The 22832-nt window shown below is 41.4% G+C and overlaps 1 protein-coding gene across 2 annotated transcripts in view; it reads right to left on the reverse strand.

Annotated features, from left to right (window-relative positions):
* Positions 1–12270: 12270 nt before the first annotated feature.
* Positions 12271–22832, reverse strand: part of MAP3K20 (mitogen-activated protein kinase kinase kinase 20) — a 66521-nt gene continuing 55959 nt past the window's right edge. For both annotated transcript variants that reach the window (XM_079980580.1, XM_079980579.1), the window contains one exon: positions 12271–17664. In XM_079980580.1, coding sequence (XP_079836706.1) covers positions 17290–17664 — 375 coding nt within the window. In that variant the 3' untranslated portion in view covers positions 12271–17289. The remainder of the gene's footprint in view (positions 17665–22832) is intronic.

Consider the following 22832-nt stretch of genomic DNA (forward strand, 5'->3'; position numbering starts at 1 on the left):
ATTTCGAAAGTCTCTTGGGCTTAAGCTCAGATTTGCTGCACACCAACCCAGAAGAGCTTCAAGTGTGTGTGGCGCCAATGGAATAGCTGGGGAGTATCCAGTATTGTAGAACCATATCATTTTAGAGTTGGACAGGACCATGAAGGCAATCTAGTCCAGGCTTCCTCCAGATGTTTTTGGCCTACAACTCCCATGATCCCTAGCTAGCAGGACCAGTGGTCAGGGGTGATGGGAATTGTAGTCTCAAAACATCTGGAGGGCCGAGGTTGAGGAAGCCTGATCTAGTCCAACCCCCCCATTTTTTAAAGATTGGTAGGAAGTTGTTGCTGGGTACAAATGTTCAGATACGCTGGACTCTATGTTTCAAGTCAGGCTGCCTGTCTAAACAGTATCATAAACGCAAGAATGCCAATACAATACCCATCTTTTTTTAAAGAATACCAGTGGATTTTTCTTGTGAATTTGATATGTAGTTTTAAATTTTTAGATATATTTGTTTGAGAATCCAAGCTTTTGTCACCATTCAATTAAACAACTCTATAGACATCTCTGTTTTTATACCAAAAGGTGTGTCAAATAGTGTGGTCTGGTGAGCCCTCAGTTACTTCCTTTATAAAGGCTAAATTTAATTGAAATCTTAGTATTATCTTCAGTCCTCCTAGAATCATATAGCTGGAAGAATGACAAGAGTCCACCCCTTTGCCAACAATAGGAACATACAGTGGTACAGTGGTACCTCGGGTTAAGTACTTCCCGAATTCATTCCGGAGGTCTGTTCTTAACCTGAAACTGTTCTTAACCTGAAGCACCACTTTAGCTAATGGGGCCTCCTGCTGCCGCCGCGCCGCCAGAGCACGATTTCTGTTCTCATCTTGAAGCAAAGTTCTTAACCTGAAGCACTATTTCTGGGTTAGCGGAGTCTGTAACCTGAAGCATATGTAACCTGAGGTACTACTGTACCTTGGTTCTCGAAAGGCTTAGTTGTCGAACAAATTGGCTCCCGAACGCCACAAACCCGGAAGTAAGTGTTCCAGTTTGCAAGTGTTTTTCGGAAGCCGAACATCTGACGCAGCTTCCGCTTGAGTGTAGGAAGCTCCTGCAGCCAATCGGAAGCTGTGCCTTGGTTTTCAAATGGTTTTGGGAGTCGAATGGACTCCCGGAATGGATTAAGTTCGAGAACCAAGGTATCACTGTATATACTTAGAGCACGCACAACAAACGCCCCCTCACAACAGCTCCTCTTTTTTACTTTTCGAACCTCCAAGGAAGTTGATTTCATAATCTTTCAAAAGGTAGATTGAGCTCTTATTGAGCTGCTCTTACAGTTAGGATATATTATTCCCAATACTTAACCTTGAGGTACAACCCAAGGGTCTTCTAAATGCAAAGCAGATGCAGCACAATTAAATATATTTAACGGAATACAAACAAAAGATTGAAACACAGAAGAACTTCTATATTTGCCTACATTACTAAATGGATGTTCTGTTTGTGGTGGGTTAAGTGTCAACATGCCACTTATATCTGTCTCAGGCAACTTAATTATGACTATTGGTAATTTCATCTTCTCACTGGATGGTATATAGTCCAATAGACAACAACATTTCGCTGCCTAAAGACAGTATTCATGTTGCTTGCAACTCGGCATACACAGTGACATTTGCAAGCCAGTCAAAACACTTTCCGCAAACATAATTCATGATAGAGATTTTTTGCACTGAGGGAACGGATACATAAAGTTTTCAGTAGATCCGAGTGGTCCATGTTAAGCCTCAGTTGGCCTTCCATCTCAGAAAGAAAGTACCCAGTCACCTCACATTGAACTCTGAGTATGACATTGAACTCTGAGTATGACTTAGCTGGCTCTGACCATGTCAACTTACTAGAACAGTTTGAAGTTGGCTTAAGAACCTAGTTAGGAAACTAACGTGAAACCCTAGTACCCCAATTTTGGACAGAATGACTAACTGGTTTAATTCGGGGGTCAGCAAACCTTTTCAGAGGGAGGCCAGTCCACTGTCCCTCAGACCTTGTGGGGACGTCGGACTATATTTTGGAAAAATAACAATAATGCAAGAATTCCTATGCCCCACAAATAACCCAGAGATGCATTTTAAATAAAAGGACACATTCTACTCATGTAAAAACACACTGGTTCCTGGACTGTCCTTGGGCCTTAGTTTGCCTACCCACGGTTTAATTAAACCAGTATGTAGGGCCTGAGAGAGGGGAGAGGGGTCTCACTGCTCATTCTTGGCTGCTAAACTCTTATTTAACAAGCAGGGATCGGAGCATCTGAATTGGGAGATATAGCCCACAGCTTCTCAGTTTTGTTTTTCAATCACTTTGGACTTCAGCTTCAATCTAAACCAGATATTAGAAGAGAAGACCATCTTACAGGAAACCAGCTCACCACAGAGAAGGTTGGGCTGGAACCTTCCTAACTTGGCGCCCTAGTTTTCCAGAAACAGCAACTTACTGCGGTATGGGAAAGTGCTCAATGATGTGACCTACTCTTTCATTCTGAAGTATGGCAGCCCTAGGAATGCTGAGCCCTGTGCTCATTCTTAGTGAGTTGTTTGGTTCTTAGCATTCTGGCATGCAGAACAAAACATCCTTGCCACACTACTGAAAAGCAGGATGAGTCGCACTCGGCACACTTCTGCCGATTTTGGGTTCCTCCAGATGCTGCTGCTGCTGATTTTATTGGGCGTCTTCCAGCATATACAAAATAATAATAATTAAACATTAAAAACTTTCCTACACAGCGCTGCCTTCTTAAGGTTGCATAGTTGCTTCTTTCCTTGACATCTAATGGGAGGGTATTCCACAGAGAGGGTGCCACTACCGAGAAGGCCCTCTGCCTGGTTCCCTATAACCTCGTGGTGAGGGAACCAGGGCTGTCTGTACCCAGGGGTGTGGGGCAGAATCAATGTATCTGGTGCCCCCCCTACTGGTGTCTTTCATTTTTGCAGAAACGGAAGACGGAGCTATCGCTGCCGCTTTTTAATTTTTCATATTAGCGGTTTTCGTTGCTCCCCTCCTTAAAAGCTGAACAACTTAGACCTTGCGCCCCTAAAAAAAAGCTGAACAACTTTGACCTGCCTCCCCCAAATTGGGGGCACTGGGCAGATCTTTGCACACCCCAGCAGCTATGCTAAAGATGGCCCTGGAGGGAACTGCCAGATAACGTGTCTATTGAGCATGCATCTTGATTTGCTGGCACGAAGCTTACACTGAGGTTGGACCATATCTGGTCTGCATTGAAAATTCATTCTGATCTGTTTTCAGATAAGCGAACATGAGAAAATAAGAAGAGCCTGCCAAAGGCTCATCTACTTCAGCATTCTACCCAGCAAGATCCTAAAGGGAATCCCAAAAGCAGAACAGAAGTACAATAGCACTCTCTCAGCAACTGGTATGCAGAGGCTACCTGCCTCCAGCAGTGGAGCTGGAAAATAGCCTTATCCTCCGTGAATTTGTCTAATCCTCTTTTAAGGCAATCCAAGCTGGTGGCCGTCACCACCTCTTGTGGGAACGAACCCCGTAGTTTCACTGTGTGTCGTGTGCTTCCTTTTGTCTGTCGTCAACCTTCCAACCTTCAGTTTCATTCAATGTCCACAAGTTTTATATTATGAGACAGGGAGAAAATCTTTTCTCTATCCACTTTGCCCACACCAACAAGAATATTGTATGCCAATACCACGCCCTCCTTATTCGCCATTTCTCTAAATGGAACAGCTCCAAATATTATATGAGAATGAGCCTTCATCCTGAACTGCTTGTGGGGCGTTTTTACGTCTTCCTGTTAATCATGCATTCATTCCACACTTTTTAATGCATTTCCTCTCCCTTTCCTAACAGCAAAAGCCATTTTCTTTTTTTAAGGTGGATTTGTATTGCTAGGGGGAAAGAGCACTTTAATCTACTTCAACTGCGCAAACTTATGTTTCCTGTTATGAGATTAAATTCATCACTCCAAATATTAACCATCTGGAGGCACCTGGGGTGAATATATGCAGGGAAATTTTTATGTGAAGAAAACGAATAATGTTGTTGTTGTTGTTGTTGTTGTTGTTGTTTAGTCGTTTAGTCGTGTCCGACTCTTCGTGACCCCATGGACCAGAGCACGCCAGGCACTTCTGTCTTCCACTGCCTTCCACAGTTTGGTCAAACTCATGCTAGTAGCTTCGAGAACACTGTCCAACCATCTCGTCCTCTGTCGTCCCCTTCTCCTTGTGCCCTCCATCTTTCCCAACATCAGGGTCTTTTCCAGGGAGTCTTCTCTTCTCATGAGGTGGCCAAAGTATTGGAGCCTCAGCTTCACGATCTGAGCACTCAGGGCTGATTTCCTTAAGAATGGATAGGTTTGAACTTCTTGCAGTCCATGAGACTCTCAAGAGTCTCCTCCAGCACCATAATTCAAAAGCATCAATTCTTCGGCGACCAGCCTTCTTTATGGTCCAGCTCTCACTTCCAAACATCCCCTTCATGGATCACTGCCTTGCCATGGCGAAGGGGCTTGAATAACTCAGAGAAGCTATGAACTATGCCGAGCAGGGCACCCAAGATGGACAGGTCATAGTGGAGAGTTTTGACCAAACATGATCCACCTGGAGCAGGAACCAGCAAGCATACTCCAGTATCCCTGCCAAGAAAACTCCATGGACAAAGACAACAGGCATATAAAACAAATAATAGCAGCTGCGAATTATTCATTTACCTTAGGGCCACTTCCAGGCTTTAAATGATAGCCAAAAACGAGTTCAAGGTTCACGACTTTCTCTTCACTTGTCTCATTTTCACTTGCAGAATCCTACCACAGAAAGAAAAGATGAGTCATTTTTGTTTCAGATCTCAGTTTGTTTAAATTCAGGGTATTTGACAGTCTGGGTTAAATAATGTAACATTTTTAATATCTTTGCAAACGGTTCTGACCCTACTTAAACCTTCAGTGTGAAAAACAACAAGTGTAATTTTGCATTGTACAATTTTGGGAAACAGTTTCCTTCGACTTGTAAACTACGGGCGAGTTTCCAGTCATCACTCAAGCAGAGATGATAGTGCAGAACAGGATGTGCAAAAGGAATTCCTCAAATAAGAGGTATTTCCTACAGGAGGAATTTAAGGTACCTGTGACTATTTCAGCATGAAGCAGTTGTGTTATTTGCGCTGGCAGGGCTAGTCTGTGCAGACTAGCTGTGATTAGTACTGTGAACAAGTGGATTGCGGTAAACTGGTTCAGAGTGCCTCTTCAGACTACAGCCATGTGGTCCTAAATGCCCAAATATACCAGTAAATATACCTTACCGGTAAAAAAAAACAGCACAGCAAACAAACAAAAATAGACAAGGGAACATGTGATAGCATCATCTTCTCTGCCAGGGAAAGATTTTAACTTTGTCTTAAGGGTTTAACTGCCTTTTAGTTCTACAAAGTTTTGCTGGGTTATCCTTAGACGTCTGACCTCTGAAACCTTTGGAAGCTACATACAAATATTGAGTGAGTTCTCCAGTAACTACAGATGAAGATAATTTTTAAGACGGCAGTGCTAGAGGCATTGTTTTCTACTGGAATTTCCTTTTCTACAGAACTATTAGAAGTACATTAAGCCTGCCTTCTTTTACGCCTCAGTACTGTGAGTATCAATGAATCTACCACTTTCTGAAACTAAGCAAAGATCTGGCTCCGGAATATTTATAGTCTCATTTCTAAGGCCTAGTTCTCAATAAAATGGTAAACCTTTATCTTGGGCTGTACTTCATCCTAAAACACAATCCATGCACACAGGAAACTAACTTGTCTAGGATCGTTCTTTATGGCATCTAGTTTATAAATATTATTATTATTATTATTATTATTATTATTATTATTATTATTATTAATGTATTTGTACCCCGCCCATCTGACTGGGTTGCCCCAGCCACTCTGGGCAGCTTCCAGCATATATAAAAGCATAATAAAACATTACACCTTAAAAAACTTCCCTATACAGGGAATGTTAGCTCTGCTTACAGAGCCTGAAGTAGTACAGGCCCAACATGGGCTTAGCACCTCAAGAGAACTATATCTGAACCAAATATATATAATGCGAGATTATGGAGGTCAATAGCACCAAGATTTCTTTCCCATGTGTTAACTCATTATATTTTACTTTCTAAATACAATCGTGGTTACCTTAATCAGAGGTGGAAAATGGAACATATTGATGTGGTCCTGACTCAATTTCTCAATGGCAGTCTAAGAGTAAAAAAAGAGGGGAAAATAAGAATAAACCAGAGTATACGTCACACAAAACTGCACAATTTAAAGACCTATGGATTCAATTTTTTCATTAAGAGACGTTGAACCAGGTGGAGCAGCATTCCATGAAAAATTATTCTGGTTTGCTTTCATTCTTGTTTCTAGGGGCAGAGCTCCCTTCACCCTGAATTGTAGGGCCTTTATTGTTTCAATACATAAAATAGGTAATGAGCCTGTTAAATATTGTTAAGTTGTGGGTGAACGTATCAGACGACAGAGCGATTCTCCAAACTGCTCTTGTTTATTCACAGGTCAGAACAGAACTGAACTGAAGGGTTCAGCCAGCCTGCTTATATAGAGCTCCAGTACAATGTAACTGTAACAACTTTCTATAACTATCCAATCACTGAACGTCACTTCCAATCCCTTATTTGCATATGTGGACCTGAAATATCTACAGTATCCCCCTGCTGGCCCAGGGTGAGAACTTCAGTACACAACAAATATGTTGATCATTTCCCACAACCAGCAAGTCCCAAAGCAATTTTACAAAATGATAAAATGCAGAAAGTACGATATGTAACAAAATATCCATTCAAACAACACAGTAAAATGCAGGCCTCCTACATGGTTCATCCCCACAAAAGGATTTTAAACAAGATCTCCACCACCACCCCACACAAGAATGGACTCCTTCCTCAACAGTCCCATTTTCATCCAAGGCATTTTAAAGTACCTTCAGATGAATCATGTGGCCTTTAGAAACAATCCCCATGTCCTTCATGTCCTCTTCATCCAGAAGTAGCAGTCGTTTCCCAGTGATGTGATGCTCCTTAAATAAAGTAGCATAAATACTCATCTCACCTGAAGTGTCACCTTAAGAAAAGAGGAAACTGTTTAGAAAACGGATCAATAGAGACAAAAAAAAACAGGTCAACCAAATACAGGAGATTTACCTTTCGTAACAAGCTGCTGCATCCAAAAATACTGTGAAGAAATAACACAGATTTATTATTTTAAGCCGTAGTCAATGACATAGTTGCACAACCGGAATGAGGTCCATTTGCGCAACGGGACTTCCTCCCCCTTCCTCCCCACTGAACCTGTGTTTACCTAGTAACATGAGCTTGGAACCACACCTTACTTGAGCGTGGGGAGGGAATTTCCAGGGGAAAGTGCCCAGCTTAAGCTCGACTTTGCCTGGTCGGTTCTCCACTACAATACAGTGGTACCTTGGTTCTCAAACACCAAAAACCCGGAAGTAAGTGTTCCAGTTCTTGAACATTTTTCAGAAGCCGAATGTCCGATGCGGCTATCGGCTATTGTTTCCGGGGCACCTGCACCAACCAGAAGCTGAGCCTTGATTTTCAAACATTTCGGAAGTCAATTGGACTTCCAGAACGAATTAAGTTTGGCGCTTTTGTTTTTGCAATTCATTTTGCGTTTTTGTCTTTGAGGCTTTTCCGGTTAATTTGTTTTTGTGACTATGTGGAACCCAGTTCAGCTACTGATTAGTTGATTGTGTGACTGCAGAAATGGATAAAAGCCCCCATCCAAACAATGACTATCATCAATGCAGGTAAAAAAAAAAAAAAAACTTTAATTTGTATCATCTATAATTCTTTCTTATTTATTTTATAGTGCAGTACATTGATTATTGCTTTCATTTTATGGATCAATGGTCTCATTATAGTAAAATTCATGTTAAATTGCTGTTTTAGGGTTTGTTTTTAAACGTCTGGAACGGATTAATTTATTTTGCATTACTTTCTATGGGAAAGCGCACCTTGGTTTTGGAACGCTTTGGTTTTGGAACAGACTTCCGGAACGGATTAAGTTTGAGAACCAAGGTACCACTGTATTCTCCTCTTAAACTACAAGGGAGAAGCAGCCATTGGTTGCTATTTCACACAGCTGCAGGTTTATTGCTTAGCCCTGAGTGCTCTACTTAAAGTAAGAATTCTTAGACAAACAAAAAAAGGGATGTTTTAATTAATAAAAGGCTGCTTACCACATCTTCTTCAGTCCAAGCACAGATATCAAAGGAAGGCAGCAACTGTGTAAGAAATACGAATTTAATGGTGCACTCTTTCTTTTTTTTGACTCTTGACATCCATTTTCATTTAGAAGTTGATTATTTATTTAGCATTCAGATCCTTTTTTTTTTCTCCGAGAAAATTAATACGGACAGTCTGCCTTACTTGCATATGACTGATATAAATACATTTCGATGTGAAGCTAAACTGTTCTCCATTCAGCCATGTCATTTCCATTTCACCTCAGTTTTTGCTTGTTCCTGCTGGTCTATGGCAGCAGGGAAGTGTTTTTATTTTATTTTAAGTCAGAATTTCAGCCCTTGCTGCTCCCGGAGCTAAACCAACTTCGAATTAATTAAATGACGAATTATAATTTGAACTTGCTTTTAGGTTTGTAAGCTTAGCGTCGACTAGGCTGTTCAAGATTCATATTTCAATATTTGGGAGTTGCAAAAAATTGTAACAAATGTTTAATTGATTGTCAGTTGAGACAAACCACAGTGATGGAAGAATACCATTTCAAAATCAACAAACATCCAAATTGGATTCCCAGATTTGAAAAGCATTACCGCACTTTTCCGTCTATAAGGCGCCCCCATGTATAAGATGCCCCCTATTGGGGGGAGGACTCAAATTTAAGAAAATGGGGGGAAGATGGCACAGAGTTGTTGACCTTTTTTAGGGGGGATTGTCGAAAATCGCTAACCCACATGCGTCGCAAAATCCGCCTCCTGTCTGTCCCTTCAATGGCGGAAGCTGCCAATTGCCCGCCCAATTGCTGGAGCGTCAGCCAATCAACACCACCCATTAACGCAGCAACCAATAGAAATAGAAATAGAAATATTTTATTGTCACTGTACCACTTGTTTGCAGTGAGATTAAACGAGCACAATAGCATGCACAATAGCCGCTGACAGACGCAGCAACCAATCAAACGTCCACCCTATGCACTACCCATGTATAAGACGACCCCCACTTTTCAGCATGATTTTTAAAGAAAAAACATTGTCTTATACACGGAAAAGTACGGTATCTACTTTAGCAATTGAATGGATGAGACCAGGATGTCCTAGTGTAGTTTGATGCTCGGAAGGTGAAGTCGTAGGAAATCTAACTGGATCTCAGCAGGTTAAGGCTTTCTTATCTGATATCTGATATGAACTTCTTCTTAAGTTCCCTGGCAATAAACTAACTCATGCTAACCGAACTAAAGTTGCCAGCACCACCCATTATCCAAGTGTTTGTTTCTCCTATATATCAAACACAGAACTTGTTGTCCAAGGGTGGAGTCTTTTGCAGCCACAATGAAATCGCCCCCACACAGGATGCAAAAAACAGCAGGCTTGGGAGAACACTTAACTTTTGCAAAAGGGAGAAAAATGGTACTAAATAGGTACTAAAAATGCTTGGTGGAGGGACCTGGAATAGCAAAAGAGCACCGAGCATGCTCACTAGACACAAAAGGTTGATTGACAGTTGTAGGGTATGAGTGGAAAAACAATTGAAAATCAGAGGAATGGAATGGAGCACAAAGGATGGTTGGCTGGAACTCTGAACAGGAAAAGGGTTGTGTGGCAGGTTCCACCTTCTATATATGTCATGGGTAGGCAAACTAAAGCCAGGGGGCTGGATCTGGCCCAATCGCCTTCTAAATCCGGCCCACGGACGGTCTGGGAATCAGCGTGCTTTTACATGAGTAGAATGTGTCCTTTTATTTAAAATGCATCTCTGGGTTATTTGTGGGGCATAGGAATTCGTTCTTTTTTTCTCCCCAAAATACAGTCCGGTCCCCCACAAGGTCTGAGGGACAGTGGACTGGCCCCCTGCTGAAAAAGTTTGCTGACCCCTGTAATAGCAATTGCTGAATGGCTGAGTGCCTATCCTTTCATTTTTCAACCAACCTTCTATCACAGCCAGTATCTGCATTGGAGTTTTAAAAACATTTGCGTTTCTTTTTAATTGACATTATATATGAATCTGCTTTATATATGCTCTTTACTATATTATGAAATCATATGCTTCATAGGAAGATATTCATAACAATATTTGGGTTGAACCACAGAGCCTAGGACTTGCCGATCGGGTCAGCAGTTTGAATCCCCACAACGGGGTGAGCTCAGTCCCTGCACCTGCCAACCTAGCAGTTTGAAAGCACGTCAAAATGCAAGTAGATAAATAGGTACCGCTCCGGCAGGAAGGTAAACGGCGTTTCCGTGCGCTGCTCTGGTTTGCCAGAAGAGGCTTCGTCATGCTGACCACATGACCCGGAAGCTGTACGCCAGCTCCCTCGGCCAATAAAGCGAGATGAGTGCCGCAACCCCAGAGTCGGTCACGACTGGACCTAATGGTCAGGGGTCCCTTTACCTTTACCTTTACGGTTCTTTAAACTGCCGGGGGGGTGTTGCTTTCATTTGTTACTGTGTTGTATATTTTTGTGTTTTCATATCGTAAACTACCCTGCGATCCTCAGATGGAGGGTGGCATAAAATTTAATAAATTAAATCAAATTAAATTAAATCAGTTTCGAAGCACAACTCCATTGATAAAAGGAGGAAGTTATTTCTAGATAATCGATGAACTCCCATGTAGGCCAAAGTATACAAGTTTGTAAATAGAGAGGAACCCCTTTCCCCCTAACCCAGTTCACTGGGCGCTAAATATGCTCAGCGAGTTATGGAATCTCGAGTTTCACTAGAAGAAGAAAAAGAAACAGGAGGAGGAGAACGGGATCACCTGCTTGAGCTCCTAGCAGCTTATATTATATTGGAGGACATGCGCCTGAAATCCTGAACAGGGGGATATGTTGCAACAGTTTGTGGAACTCCTACTTGCCACGTTCTACTAGTTGCGGTTTCATTCGGTCCAAGCGATAAGCCAAATGCAACTAATCAAACACTATCCCAAAGAGACCTTGTTGGGTGTGAGATTGTAGAGCAATGGTGCCATACCCAAGGGCAAAACCACAATTTTTTCACCCCATAAAAAATTATTTCCACATGAATTCACCACCAATCGAGGCACTGCATCCCAGTCTTCTATGTTTTACGCTCTCCTTAGGACTTAGTTCCTAAGCGTGGAACCAACATTGCATGGGCCATCTTGGTTGTGAGTCCTGGAAGACCTGTTCTCTGACTTGCATGCCTTTTTCTATTTGGTCTTGTAACCTGACTCCAGCAACAGAAGCTAAGGCTGCTGAACAGACTTGGTCTGGGGTGTTGTTTAAGGGGGTTTGGTGTGGAGGGGGGGTTTCTGCCGCTATTGATATTAATTTTTTTGTATCTTTATTTTAGATCTTCTTTATTTAGATCTTCTTTATGTGAACATTGTTCAAGATGGCTGTGTACTTTTTGATGTTTTATTTATCTTTATGACTACTTTTGTCGTTTTTTTCCATGTTGTAAGCCACCTTGAGCAAGGTTTGCACTACAGAAAGGCGGCATGCAGATAAAATGATGTTTATATGTATGTGCAGTCGTGGGGAAAACCAAGTACGTCCTCTTTGAAATCCGTGGTTTTACATACCAGGACATAATAGCAATCACCTGTTCCTTAGCAGGTCTTAAAATTAGGTAAATACAACCTCAGATGAACAACAACGCATGACATATTACACTGTGCCGTGAGTTATTTAACAGAAACGAAGCCAAAATGGAGAAGCCATGTGTGAAATACTGTATTTTTTGCTCTATAAGACTACTTTTTCCCTCCTAAAAAGTAAGGGGAAATGTGTGTGCGTCTTATGGAGTGAATACAGCTTGCACACCTATCCCAGAAGCCAGAACAGCAAGAGGGATTGCTGCTTTCACTGCGCAGCAATCCTCTTGCTGTTCTGGCTTCTGAGATTCAGAATTATTTTTTTCTTGTTTTCCTCCTCCAAAAACTAGGTGCGTCTTGTGGTCTGGTGCATCTTATAGAGCAAAAAATATGGTAGCTGGCATATACACATCATGTCCCTCATCTAACCCCTAATATTTTTATACGGGACCACAGATTTTCTTCCTGTCAAAATGTTTATTGCAAAGTCAGAATGAAGACAAAGAGAAGGAAAACAATTCACAAGAAAATAAGATTTATGACACCAAATTTCCCCTTCCCCCAAAATGCATTGTTAATAACTAGACAAGCAAATCCATTATGTGACTGGAGCAAGCCATCATATAGTAGTGTCTTGTGGGGGTGGGAGAGACTAATTACTAAAGGTCTCACCATGCAAGAGTGTAACATTTCACATTCCATAAAAATTAGATATTCTGTTTACACACCGCAGTACTTTTGGCACAGAGTTCACACAGCACAGCAGTTTTTAGGAGAAAACAAAACAACAACAAAAAACCCAAGGTTGAGCTTTCCTAAGTACTGAAAATACTTTCCATTTACATTTTCATACGTGTCTGGATTACAAATGATATCATTTCCTTATTAGTCAATATAAAACATTTCAACAGTGCAAAAGCAAATATATATATAAACATAGTGTGCTATATCAGACTTCAAAAAAGAGGCACTGCAGATTCTTATAGACACCATAACATGTTTATTGCCTGCGTCATGTTGCTGAAATTATTCCTATCATCAAGAAAGCTCTCGCTGGCTTAGCAAGTGTTAAATTAGAGTCTTCTAATTTAGAGGAAGTGAAGATGGTTTCTTCAATTTCCAGGAATACAGTAGGTTTTAAGGTCTGGAAGCTACTTGTATCATATCCAACTCAACTGTTTTCTTGAAGGAAAAGTTGGAAGAGGGTACAGTACTTGATCTAGTCCTTAGATGTACTAAGTGTCCTTCAAGCGGAAGGTTCTATTAGGCTGTACTTAAGGTTGGATTAATCTGTCCATTTGTTTCTCTGCATCTCATTTTTCCAACCTTAAATTCAGCTAACTCCATTTCTGCACTCGTGGGTTGTTCTAAAAACATCTGCACAAAATTTTATACAGATATCCATGAGTATTTCTTCAGCTATACACATTTTGTATGAAATTTCACCTAATATCAACAGCTCTGCTAGTTATATTGCATGTTTTTTGCATTCTTTTCACTAATACACATTACTGTGTATACTTTTCCTTCATATACCCACTTTTGAACTTTAGTATTTCGGAGGAGTGCAAATTTCAAAAGATAGCTACATTTCTGCTCACATATGGGTTTGGGAATGGCTTATTAGATAGAATCACTATAAGCTATTGGGGGGTGAACCCTACAACTGCAGGGCTTGGGGAGAATTTATTTCAAAATGAGTCTATTCACTCATTATTTTCTACGGGACACCTCAAACTGACTTTTCTTGGTATTTTAAACATTCCTTATTTTCTCTTGGGGGAAAGGAGTTGGTCTGGTGGCCAGGGAGAATTCTCTTCACCTGCAGATACCTATTCTGCACACCCAAGTCTAATACCAAATTGAGAATGAACAGACAAAATTTATGAACAAGCCTATAGTTCCCAGCAGAATACATATTCATTATTTTTGTTTTGCTTGCTACATTTTTATGGCATCAAACGTGTTTCTTGTAGTGCGTCAGAACTTTGTAGCTTGACCACTTCAACAGGGAACGCACAAACACAAAAAGAATAATAATCCTACATACAGTGATGACTACTGACCTAAAGTCTTTCAAAAACCATTGCCTGTATACCCAAGCCTAAGAAATCTTTGGTGCTCCATGACTGCAGAATGCAGTAGCAGTTATACATTGCATTGCAGTATCTGAAGTGAGCCCCCTCAACATTGTGCTTTTAGTAGTATATAAATATTTTACTCAAATATTCAGTTTTTAAAAAATCAAATAGTAAATAAATAGGTAGTGAATGTGTGCCAAAAGCTATTTCAGTTCCAAAACAGTTCCAAACAGTTCCAAAACAGACCCAGAGTTGTTTTTTTACAGTGCAAAGTCTTTGTGTGTTTGTAGCACAGATCCAACTATCACTGAAGCACTGTGTTTTGAGATTACCGGAGGGAAGGAATCACAGATATTTGGTTTTATAATCAAGGCTGCAATCCTGTGTATGTAATACCTGGAAGTTAAGTCCCACTGAACACAGGTTTGGCCTGCATGAAAATTGTAGCTTCTGAAATCGTCTGTATTTGGCAAATACAGAATATCAGCCTGGCCCACATTACTTACACACATACACACACACACACACGTACGTACGTGTGTGTACGCTGTCTTGGTTACAAGACTCTAATACCAGATTTACTCAGGCACCCTTATTTAAAGATCCATAAGAATTGCTGTCATAGCTGAATCTCTGTAAAATATATGAGTGTTATGTGCGCAAGATTTACCACCACCAGATCAGTGAACAATTTCTGTGCATAGGCTGCCATTCTTGATCCCTCCACATTATACTGGAAATAAAATGCTGTGTTTTCTACACAAAGTATCTTTCATTGCATATGAGAAAGTTATATTGACTGGAACGTGTGCAGAGAAGGGCAACCAAGATGCTCAATGATCTGGAAACTGAGCCTTACGAGGAGCGCTTGAAGGAGCTGGGTATGTTTAAGCCGGGAAAAGAGAAGACCAAGTGGAGATGTGATAGCCATCTTCAAATATCTTAAGAGCTGTCACATGGAAGAGGGAGCATGCTTGTTTTCTCCTGCTCTGGAGGGTAGGACTCGAGGCAATGGCTTCAAGATACAAGAAAGGAGATTCCGACCAAACATTCGGAAAAAACTTTCTGACAGTAAGAGCTGTTTGGCAGCGGAACAGATTCCCACGAGAGGTTGTGGACGCTCCTTCCTTGGAGATTTTTAAGCAGAGGTTGGATAGCCATCTGCTTTAGCTGAGGTTCCCGCACTGCAGGGGGTTGGACTGGATGACCCTTGGGTCCCTTCCAACTCTAAGAAGATAACAGATTCTATGATTTCTTTTTCCTGAATAACATGCTTACCTAAGTATTACCAATGCAACTGTCAATGCACACAGACCAGATCTCTTTGCTATGCCTACTTTCACATTTATCTCACTCCAGGGGACAAACTATTTTTTTTATTGTGCAAAAGCATGCTGAAGTACTAGTGTAGTGTAATAAAAGACAGTTAGAATCCCTAGCAGGGTGTTTCAGGAAACACAGGATCGTTAAGATCTATCCCTCAAATGTCAGAGATAGAGCTTTGATTTCAGAGAAGGCAATTCCATGTTGGAGGAGCTCTCTCCCCCAGCAACGCCTCTTCTGAGGCCCTGGCCAAACTGGCAACAGATTTCCAAATTTGGCAAGGCAAAATAGGGTCATGCTTGCCACAGCCGGGCCAGAGAGCGGTTGGGTCTGTACGACCCAAAGCTATGTAGTCTCCAAACCAGGGTAGCGGGGTAGGGAATTTAGACACTGACAAAATATCTCCGTCCCTTCCTTCCCATTGTAGAAGAGGGGATAGTTTGTAAGTTCCTGTCTGCCACTCACAGTTTTCAATAAGCTCTTAAAAATATATGTTCTTAAATATATATAAAAAAGAGTTGTTTCAGTCTGCCCGAGTTGGAATTTTAATTGTCTAAATTAACCCAATTAATCCACTAAACTTTAAAGCCCTACTAATTATAATGGGTGGCAGCCAACAAATGCATTCTTACCAGTTCAAGGATTTAACATGTGCAACCAGATTTTCTCAACTCTCTGCTCCCCCAGTGTGTGCAACTTGCGCTCTCCTCAGATCTGCTCTGGACGACTGTTTAGAGAGCATGTTTGAGGACATGGTGGATAAGTTTACCAGTGTAAGCCCTTGCACTGATGTGATTCTTACTCAGCACTATATTGGATTCAACCACAAGTCCACAGCTATGTCTTTGGTTACTTCTATGCAGTTGAGCTTGTGGTGTAAATACATTGGACGAAAAGGGATACCTCAATGAATTCTCATGTCCACATTCTCTTCTAGAAGCTGTGCTTAAATTCCATTATGTTATACAGTCGTACCTTAGATTCCGAACGCCTTGGTACTTGGACCGTTTTGGCTCCCGAAACCCAGAAGTGAGTGTTCCAGTTTGCGAACGTTCTTTGGAACCTGAACACCCGACATGGGCTTCCGCGGCTTCTGATTGGCTGCAGGAGCTTCCTGCAGCCAATCAGAAGCTGTGCTTTGGTTTCCGAACATTCTGGAAGCCGAACGGACTTCCAGAACGGATTCCGTTCGACTTCCAAGGTACGACTGTATTCGGTTTCTCATTTCTAGTTATGAATTGGTACTTGCCCAAAAAATATACAGGAATGGCAACAAGCAGAATTCAGTCCCGTTGATGTTCAGTGAGGCTTACTCCCAAGTATGTGGTTGCAGGATTGCAGCTTAAGTGTAGGTTAAATTGCACATCCTGTAAGGACAACCCAACACGTGTGCATAGCCCTTCTGGATTAGGTCCTTCGTTGTGCAAAAAGATGCTGAGGAGGGGAAACCTGTATCAGGTATCAGTTGAATGGAAGGGAGATCTATATTAGAACTGTCAACCTGTGTGAGGAGGTCACTGAAGCCAGAAAGCTTGGTGCTGCTTCTACTCCAAACAGATGATCAGCATTGTCAGAAACAATAATATTCAGTGGAGGGAAAGAGGAGCAGATCCTAGTGCAAAGCCTGCTCCTCCTGTACACAAGGTATTTTAAAGGAGGTTGTCAAATCTACATGAAAAATCCAGATGTTAACTTGCTCAAAAACCCGGCAAGAGTAATAGCAACGTATTCATGATTTACCAACAATTATGTGAATTAAAAACACTCCTAGCAGTCTGCAGTTTCCTTATGGTGTCGAGAAGTAAACAAGAAACCAAATATTGTAGCATAATAGAATATTCCCTTTTTTAAAAAGAAAACACAAATAAGGTGTTTTAAAGCAAACTTTAAAGCCAAATATGGGTATAAACATAACTTCTCACATACAAGAAATAAAATGGGCCTACGAAACTGAGCGGTGCTGGGTTTCAAAGTTGTTTTAATTCACACTTGTAGCTTCTTTTTCAGGAAAAAAAAATATATCTTCCCTCCCCCTTTGTTTCAGACGCCACATTACAGTTTTTTTATTTCTTTCATTCGCTGCTACTATCACTTCCATCATCAAAATCAATATCATCAGAATCATCATCATCAGATAAGTCGAATTCATGGAACCCCAATGACATGTTGACTTTCTTCCCTTTTTTCATAGAGGTGGTTTTGGAAGAATTCTTTTTGGCTTGCATATTTATCTGCATCCCAGAATGCAGGACGGGTCCTGCTTCGTTCATAGGGAAGATATCCCCAAAGCCCTTCATCATCAAGGCCTTCAGACTTGGGTTCACACCAGCTACCTCCCCGTTACTTGTTGCTGTGATCTGACATGACATCTCTGCACTGTTTGATTCCTCTGTTTTAGATTCAAAGTAAGACTCCTCAGACATTCTTGCAGCAAAAGGGAAGCAAAACTAATGGGGGGAAAAGGAAAGGAAGGATAGAGGAGAAAAAAAGGAAAGTTAGGACCAATTTAAAAACCAGGCAAAAGACACCACCAGATTAGTGAGCAATAAACAGAAAGTAAAATTATTAGTGAGTCTAAATATAAACAGCCAATTAAGAATTTCTTTCTGAAAAGACTTGGCTATTTATTTTTAGACCATGAAGATAGCATAACCACCACCAATGAGTATGCAAGGCACCATAGGCAGATTAAGCTTTCACGTTGAAAATTAAAACTTTGCATGGCATGAGGTAAAATATTTTGTAGAAGTGTCTATCCTGAAAACAGTTTTATCAAAGCCAAAGAAAAACCCAAACAAACCACAATTTTTGTTCCATTTTGAAAAACAAATAGCAAGTTGATTTAAAATGTTTGTTTACTATTCCAAAGGCTAATGCTGGAATAAATATTCCTGAAGTTCCGAAAGTAAGGGGCCTGTAGATTACAGTTCCTTTTGTGTCTATATTCACGCTAGAATAAAAAAAAAAGCTATCACTATCAAAGCTACCACTCTTACCCTTCACTGCTAACAAACTGCTTCTGTAATGGTTTGGTTTTTGTTGGAAAATGGAAATCGATAAATGTACATTGGAGCCTTGCTATGGTGGCATATCCATGCTGCCAATGTACACAAAGAGTTCCTGAGAGTGCACATTTCCCAGTTTCCCCCTGTGCCATAGTTATGACTCTGCTCCACATTACAATGGCCCTCTGGCGGCCAGGGCAAACAGCCTCTGCATGGTAAGTGGTCCATGCCACGTGGCTATAATGTGGTTTGAACTGACAGTTTCCATGTCCCTATCAGCTGCCGCTAGGAATACTTGAAAGTGGCTTGCAGACTGTTTCTACACAATGGGAGCAATACACATGGCTAACAACTCTGTATGTTACATCTGTCTGAGGCATGGACCACTCACCAGAGTGAGCTATTTGAAGTGGCCTCCACAAGGCCAGACAATATCTCACATTGGGAAGAGATTGGGAAAAGCTCCCAAGAAATTTGCCCTGGAGACAAAGGGTTGGATTCTAATGTTATGCATGGACATGTGGCAGGAGGACATCAATAAATCCTAGCTTCCTGGTAGCTTGCGAGCATGTTATCATATGTGCAGAGGAAAAATACGCAGTTGCTGCATGTGCTCACTATAGCTGCACCACACATAAAAGGATGTTTGCATGCTGTGCTCAAGCCAACACAAATCTTGCGTTTCACACTAAACTGTGTAAGATTTCATTACCTCCACTCCACCGGAATTTATTTTAACCTTTCTTTTGTGCATGTGTGTGTGTGTGTGTGTGTATAAAAATACACTTTGCAAGAGATCTTTGGATGAAAGAAAGAAACTCTGTCATAATGCAGGTTTTAGGTAACATGGACATTCTCAAGTCACATTCCGTGGATGTGTTAGGTTCCCCACAACGTACCTGACATCCCAAAAACCATAGTTGGCAAGAATGTAACTAATTCCCAGTGAATGGGCTGACCTGCTTCTTAATACAGCCAGCCAGCCTCCTATGTCTCTGCCTAACAATGCAAGCAAAGAAATGCATTTTCAGAGGGCATGCTACCTAGTACAGTGGTACCTTGGTTTATGAACTTAATCCATTCCGGAAGTCTGTTCTTAAACCAAAGCGTTCTTAAACCAAGGCGTGCTTTCCCATAGCAGCCGGGAACTCAATTTACAAATGGAACACACTCAACAGGAAGCACAACGTGTTCTTATTCCAAGGCAAAGTTCACAAACCAAAACATCTACTTCCGGGTTTGCAGCGTTCTTAATCCAAGTTGTTCACAAACTAAGCTGTTCTTAAACCAAGGTACCACTGTATCCGGTTTCATTCTGACAAGTGCTTAAAAAAATATGCTGTGGTTCTGAGGGCCAGTGTGATATAGTGGTGTCAGGAATAGGACCAGAGAGCCCTGAATTCAAATCTTCACTCAGCCACAATGGCCTTGAGTCAATCACCAACTCTCAATCTACCTGATCTCACAATCTTGTGGATTTAAACTGGCAGAAGAAACAACACACACTACTCTGGACAACTTGGGAGGGATGGGATAAAAATATAATAAATAAGTAAAGGGGGAATTGAGTTAAACTCTGGATATTACCTGGAAAGTAGGGGGGGGGGGTGCGATAGATGCAGGGAAAATATAATCGACTGTACACCAGAAACAGACAACACCAAAGTCAAAAGGTTAAATAAGGAATCTACTGTATTTTCCGGTAGATTTTTTAATTTAAGCTTCTTTTTTACCTTGACTTTTGTGTTGAGCAACGTAAGAGATTCTAACGAAATGCTCTAAATGGCATTTCGTTACACGAGGAATGACATTAGATGTGCATATCTAATGTCCAGAAGTCGGGAACAACTCCTTGGTCTTTAATCTGGTCTTAATAGGCCTGATATTCATCCTGCACTTCTAAGTCTTAATAGGCCTGATATTCATCCTGCACTTCTAGCAGTTACTAGCCTTGAAATGTTTGTATTTATTTTACAGTGCTCCCCCCCCCCCCGCCATGCCAATGCCCTCGATAAACTCCTTTGGTACGCTGTGAGGCTTGAAACGTTACAGAATTTAGGAGCAAGGAACTAACATGTGCTGGTCAGCAGGTCATGTTTCTATTCTCCTATCAGAGCTAGGCATCACTGTGCTTTCTCAAAGAGTAAACGCCAAGTTGGTCCCATGTTAAGGTTGGGATCTGAAACAGACAGGGATTTGAACTTTGCTCATGCAGTTGTTGGAACCGTGGTTCTTTACCTAGACTTACAATGCTGAAAGGAAGCATAGCAAGGGGAGGAACAGAGAATATGTTCCTTGTACACTGATTCTAGAATAGTCCTGACAACTTCACTGCAAATGTTCTTGTGTAAGAGGTTTTCGGATCATGGGGAACCGGGCAGAGGGCCTTCTCAGTAGTAACACCCACCCTATGGAACACCCTCTCATCAGATGTCAAGAAAATAAACAACTGTCTGACTTTTAGAAGACATCTGAAGGCAACCCTGTTTAGGGAAGTTTTTAATGTTTATTGTTTTCTCGTGTTTTTAATATTCTGTTGTTAGTCGCACAGAGTGGCTAGGGAAACCCAGTTGGATGGCTGGGGTATTATTATTATTATTAATATTATTATTATTACAACCCAAAGCCTGATTCACGCTTACAAACAACATCTTGGATTTGGTATACAATGCAATCAAGCACAGTCTGCTCCATGCGGCAATCAATTTGTCATTGCAAAATGGAAAATAAAAGGAAGTGTGTGTATTTCCAGTGGCTTGGGGGGGTGGGGAGTAGCAAGGAAAATATATATATATATATACACACACACATATAATGCTTTACATGAATGACTTGGTGCACTGAGCATTCTGCAGTTGCATTATAAGTAGCCACTATTTGCATGTGTGAATCAGGCCTAAGAGGGAAGAGTTTCCATAATATAACCATAAAACTGTTCAATTTGTCCTCCTTTCAATTCCATGTCGATGTTGCCACAATGCTTGACAATGATACAGCAGGTGCTGTGCAGCTGCAGCTTAGCCCCCTTAAACTTGACAAGTCTCTGCTTAGCATGTGTCTCCATCTGCTTCCAATTCCTGACATAAGTTCTATGCACTAATTCTTGCATATTAATTAAGTATCCTTTTTTTCTCCACTCCCCCACCCCCACCCTCTTCAGATAGTTTCTTGCCCAAACTGACACAGAACTGAGTTCCGGAGCTAAAACTGCTGAACTACATTTGAAACAAAGCATGTTCCTGTTGAAGCAAATCTACTTATTTGACTTCAGACTTTTCCCACATAGGGTTGTCCTTCCTTCTGCAATGAAAAGCCAAGCATTTCTTTCTTTAAGAAAAGCTCAGGGAGTTTTTCAGCCAGAGCTCAGTTCTGGCACCTCTCAGGTGAGCGCCGTTGCCATTCTAAGAGAACGAGGGAGGTGTTCATGGTGAGTTCTGGCACCTCTTTTTCTAGAAAAACAGCACTGGATAAGCTTATATCCTGCTCTTTCCCAAGGAGATCAGAACGGGGAACCCTAAAAAAACAATAAGATATGAGCAAATTCACAGCACCCAAATTAGGTTGAAGAGCTAAAATGTTTGAGGAGAAAGGTTCAACTGCTCCCTGAAATGCATACGGTGAAGGAATCATAGAGATCTCCGGAGATGGAGGGGCCACCACACAAAAGGCCTTTTTATGTGGTGTCACAGTAGGACTTCCTAAAGTGAAAGTGAGAAGGGCCTCTGGAAGGCATTAGTCCTCAGTCAGGACTATATGGAAGAAGGCGGTCCTTCAGATAACCTGATCTCTAGCTGTTTTTAGGGCTTTATGGGACAAAATGAGAAACATCTGGAAGCCAGTGCAGCTGTTTCAAAAGGGGAGTACCGTGAGTCCCCACATCACACCCCACAAGAAGCCTAGCTTCAGGAGCCTGAACCAACTGTAGTTTATGAACAGCCTTCCAATGCAGCCCCCCCTGTATTACAGTAATCAAGAAGTGAGTAACACAGTACCCAGATTGTAATGCTATGGGTCACCCTTCACAATCCTAGCACTTTTGAGTTTTATCGCGCTCTGTTAAATTCTAATTGTTCAGCACCCTGGACAATATATCCAATGCCACTCCCTTTGCCCCGGCAGCCCATGTCTCAAACACTTAAGAAGCATTCATGCCAGTAGTTGTGGTTACTCTTGTGGTGAGATAACTGGTGATGCCAGTTTTCAAAATTAGGTTCTATCCTAGAGGGTCCCAATTAAAGCCCGTGTTTTGGGGCCAAATTAGATGTGACATTAATTGTGTGAATGCAATCAAGCTGCACACCCCCTTGGGGCTGGGAGGTGGGAAAGAGAAGTTTAACTATTTGTATCCCTGCCATGGTACCAACAAAAACTGCCCCTCAGAACCTGCTATTTGCATTTCATATGGTGATGGGAGCTTTCCATGAATTGTAGAGTGGATTATGCTTTGTTGGGGCCACCAGAAAGAGAGAGTCTCATACCCTTGTTTCACATAGTGGTTTGTTGTCCCTGCTCACACTCAGGGGAGGAGCAAAGTCAGATCCATTGTGTGTTCAAGGCAAACCATGTGCTTCATGGTGACATGAGAACGGAGTCACTGTATTAGAAATTAG

Source organism: Podarcis cretensis, assembly GCF_951804945.1.
Source record: "Podarcis cretensis genome assembly, chromosome: 1".
NCBI classification, from domain to species: Eukaryota; Metazoa; Chordata; class Lepidosauria; order Squamata; family Lacertidae; genus Podarcis; species Podarcis cretensis.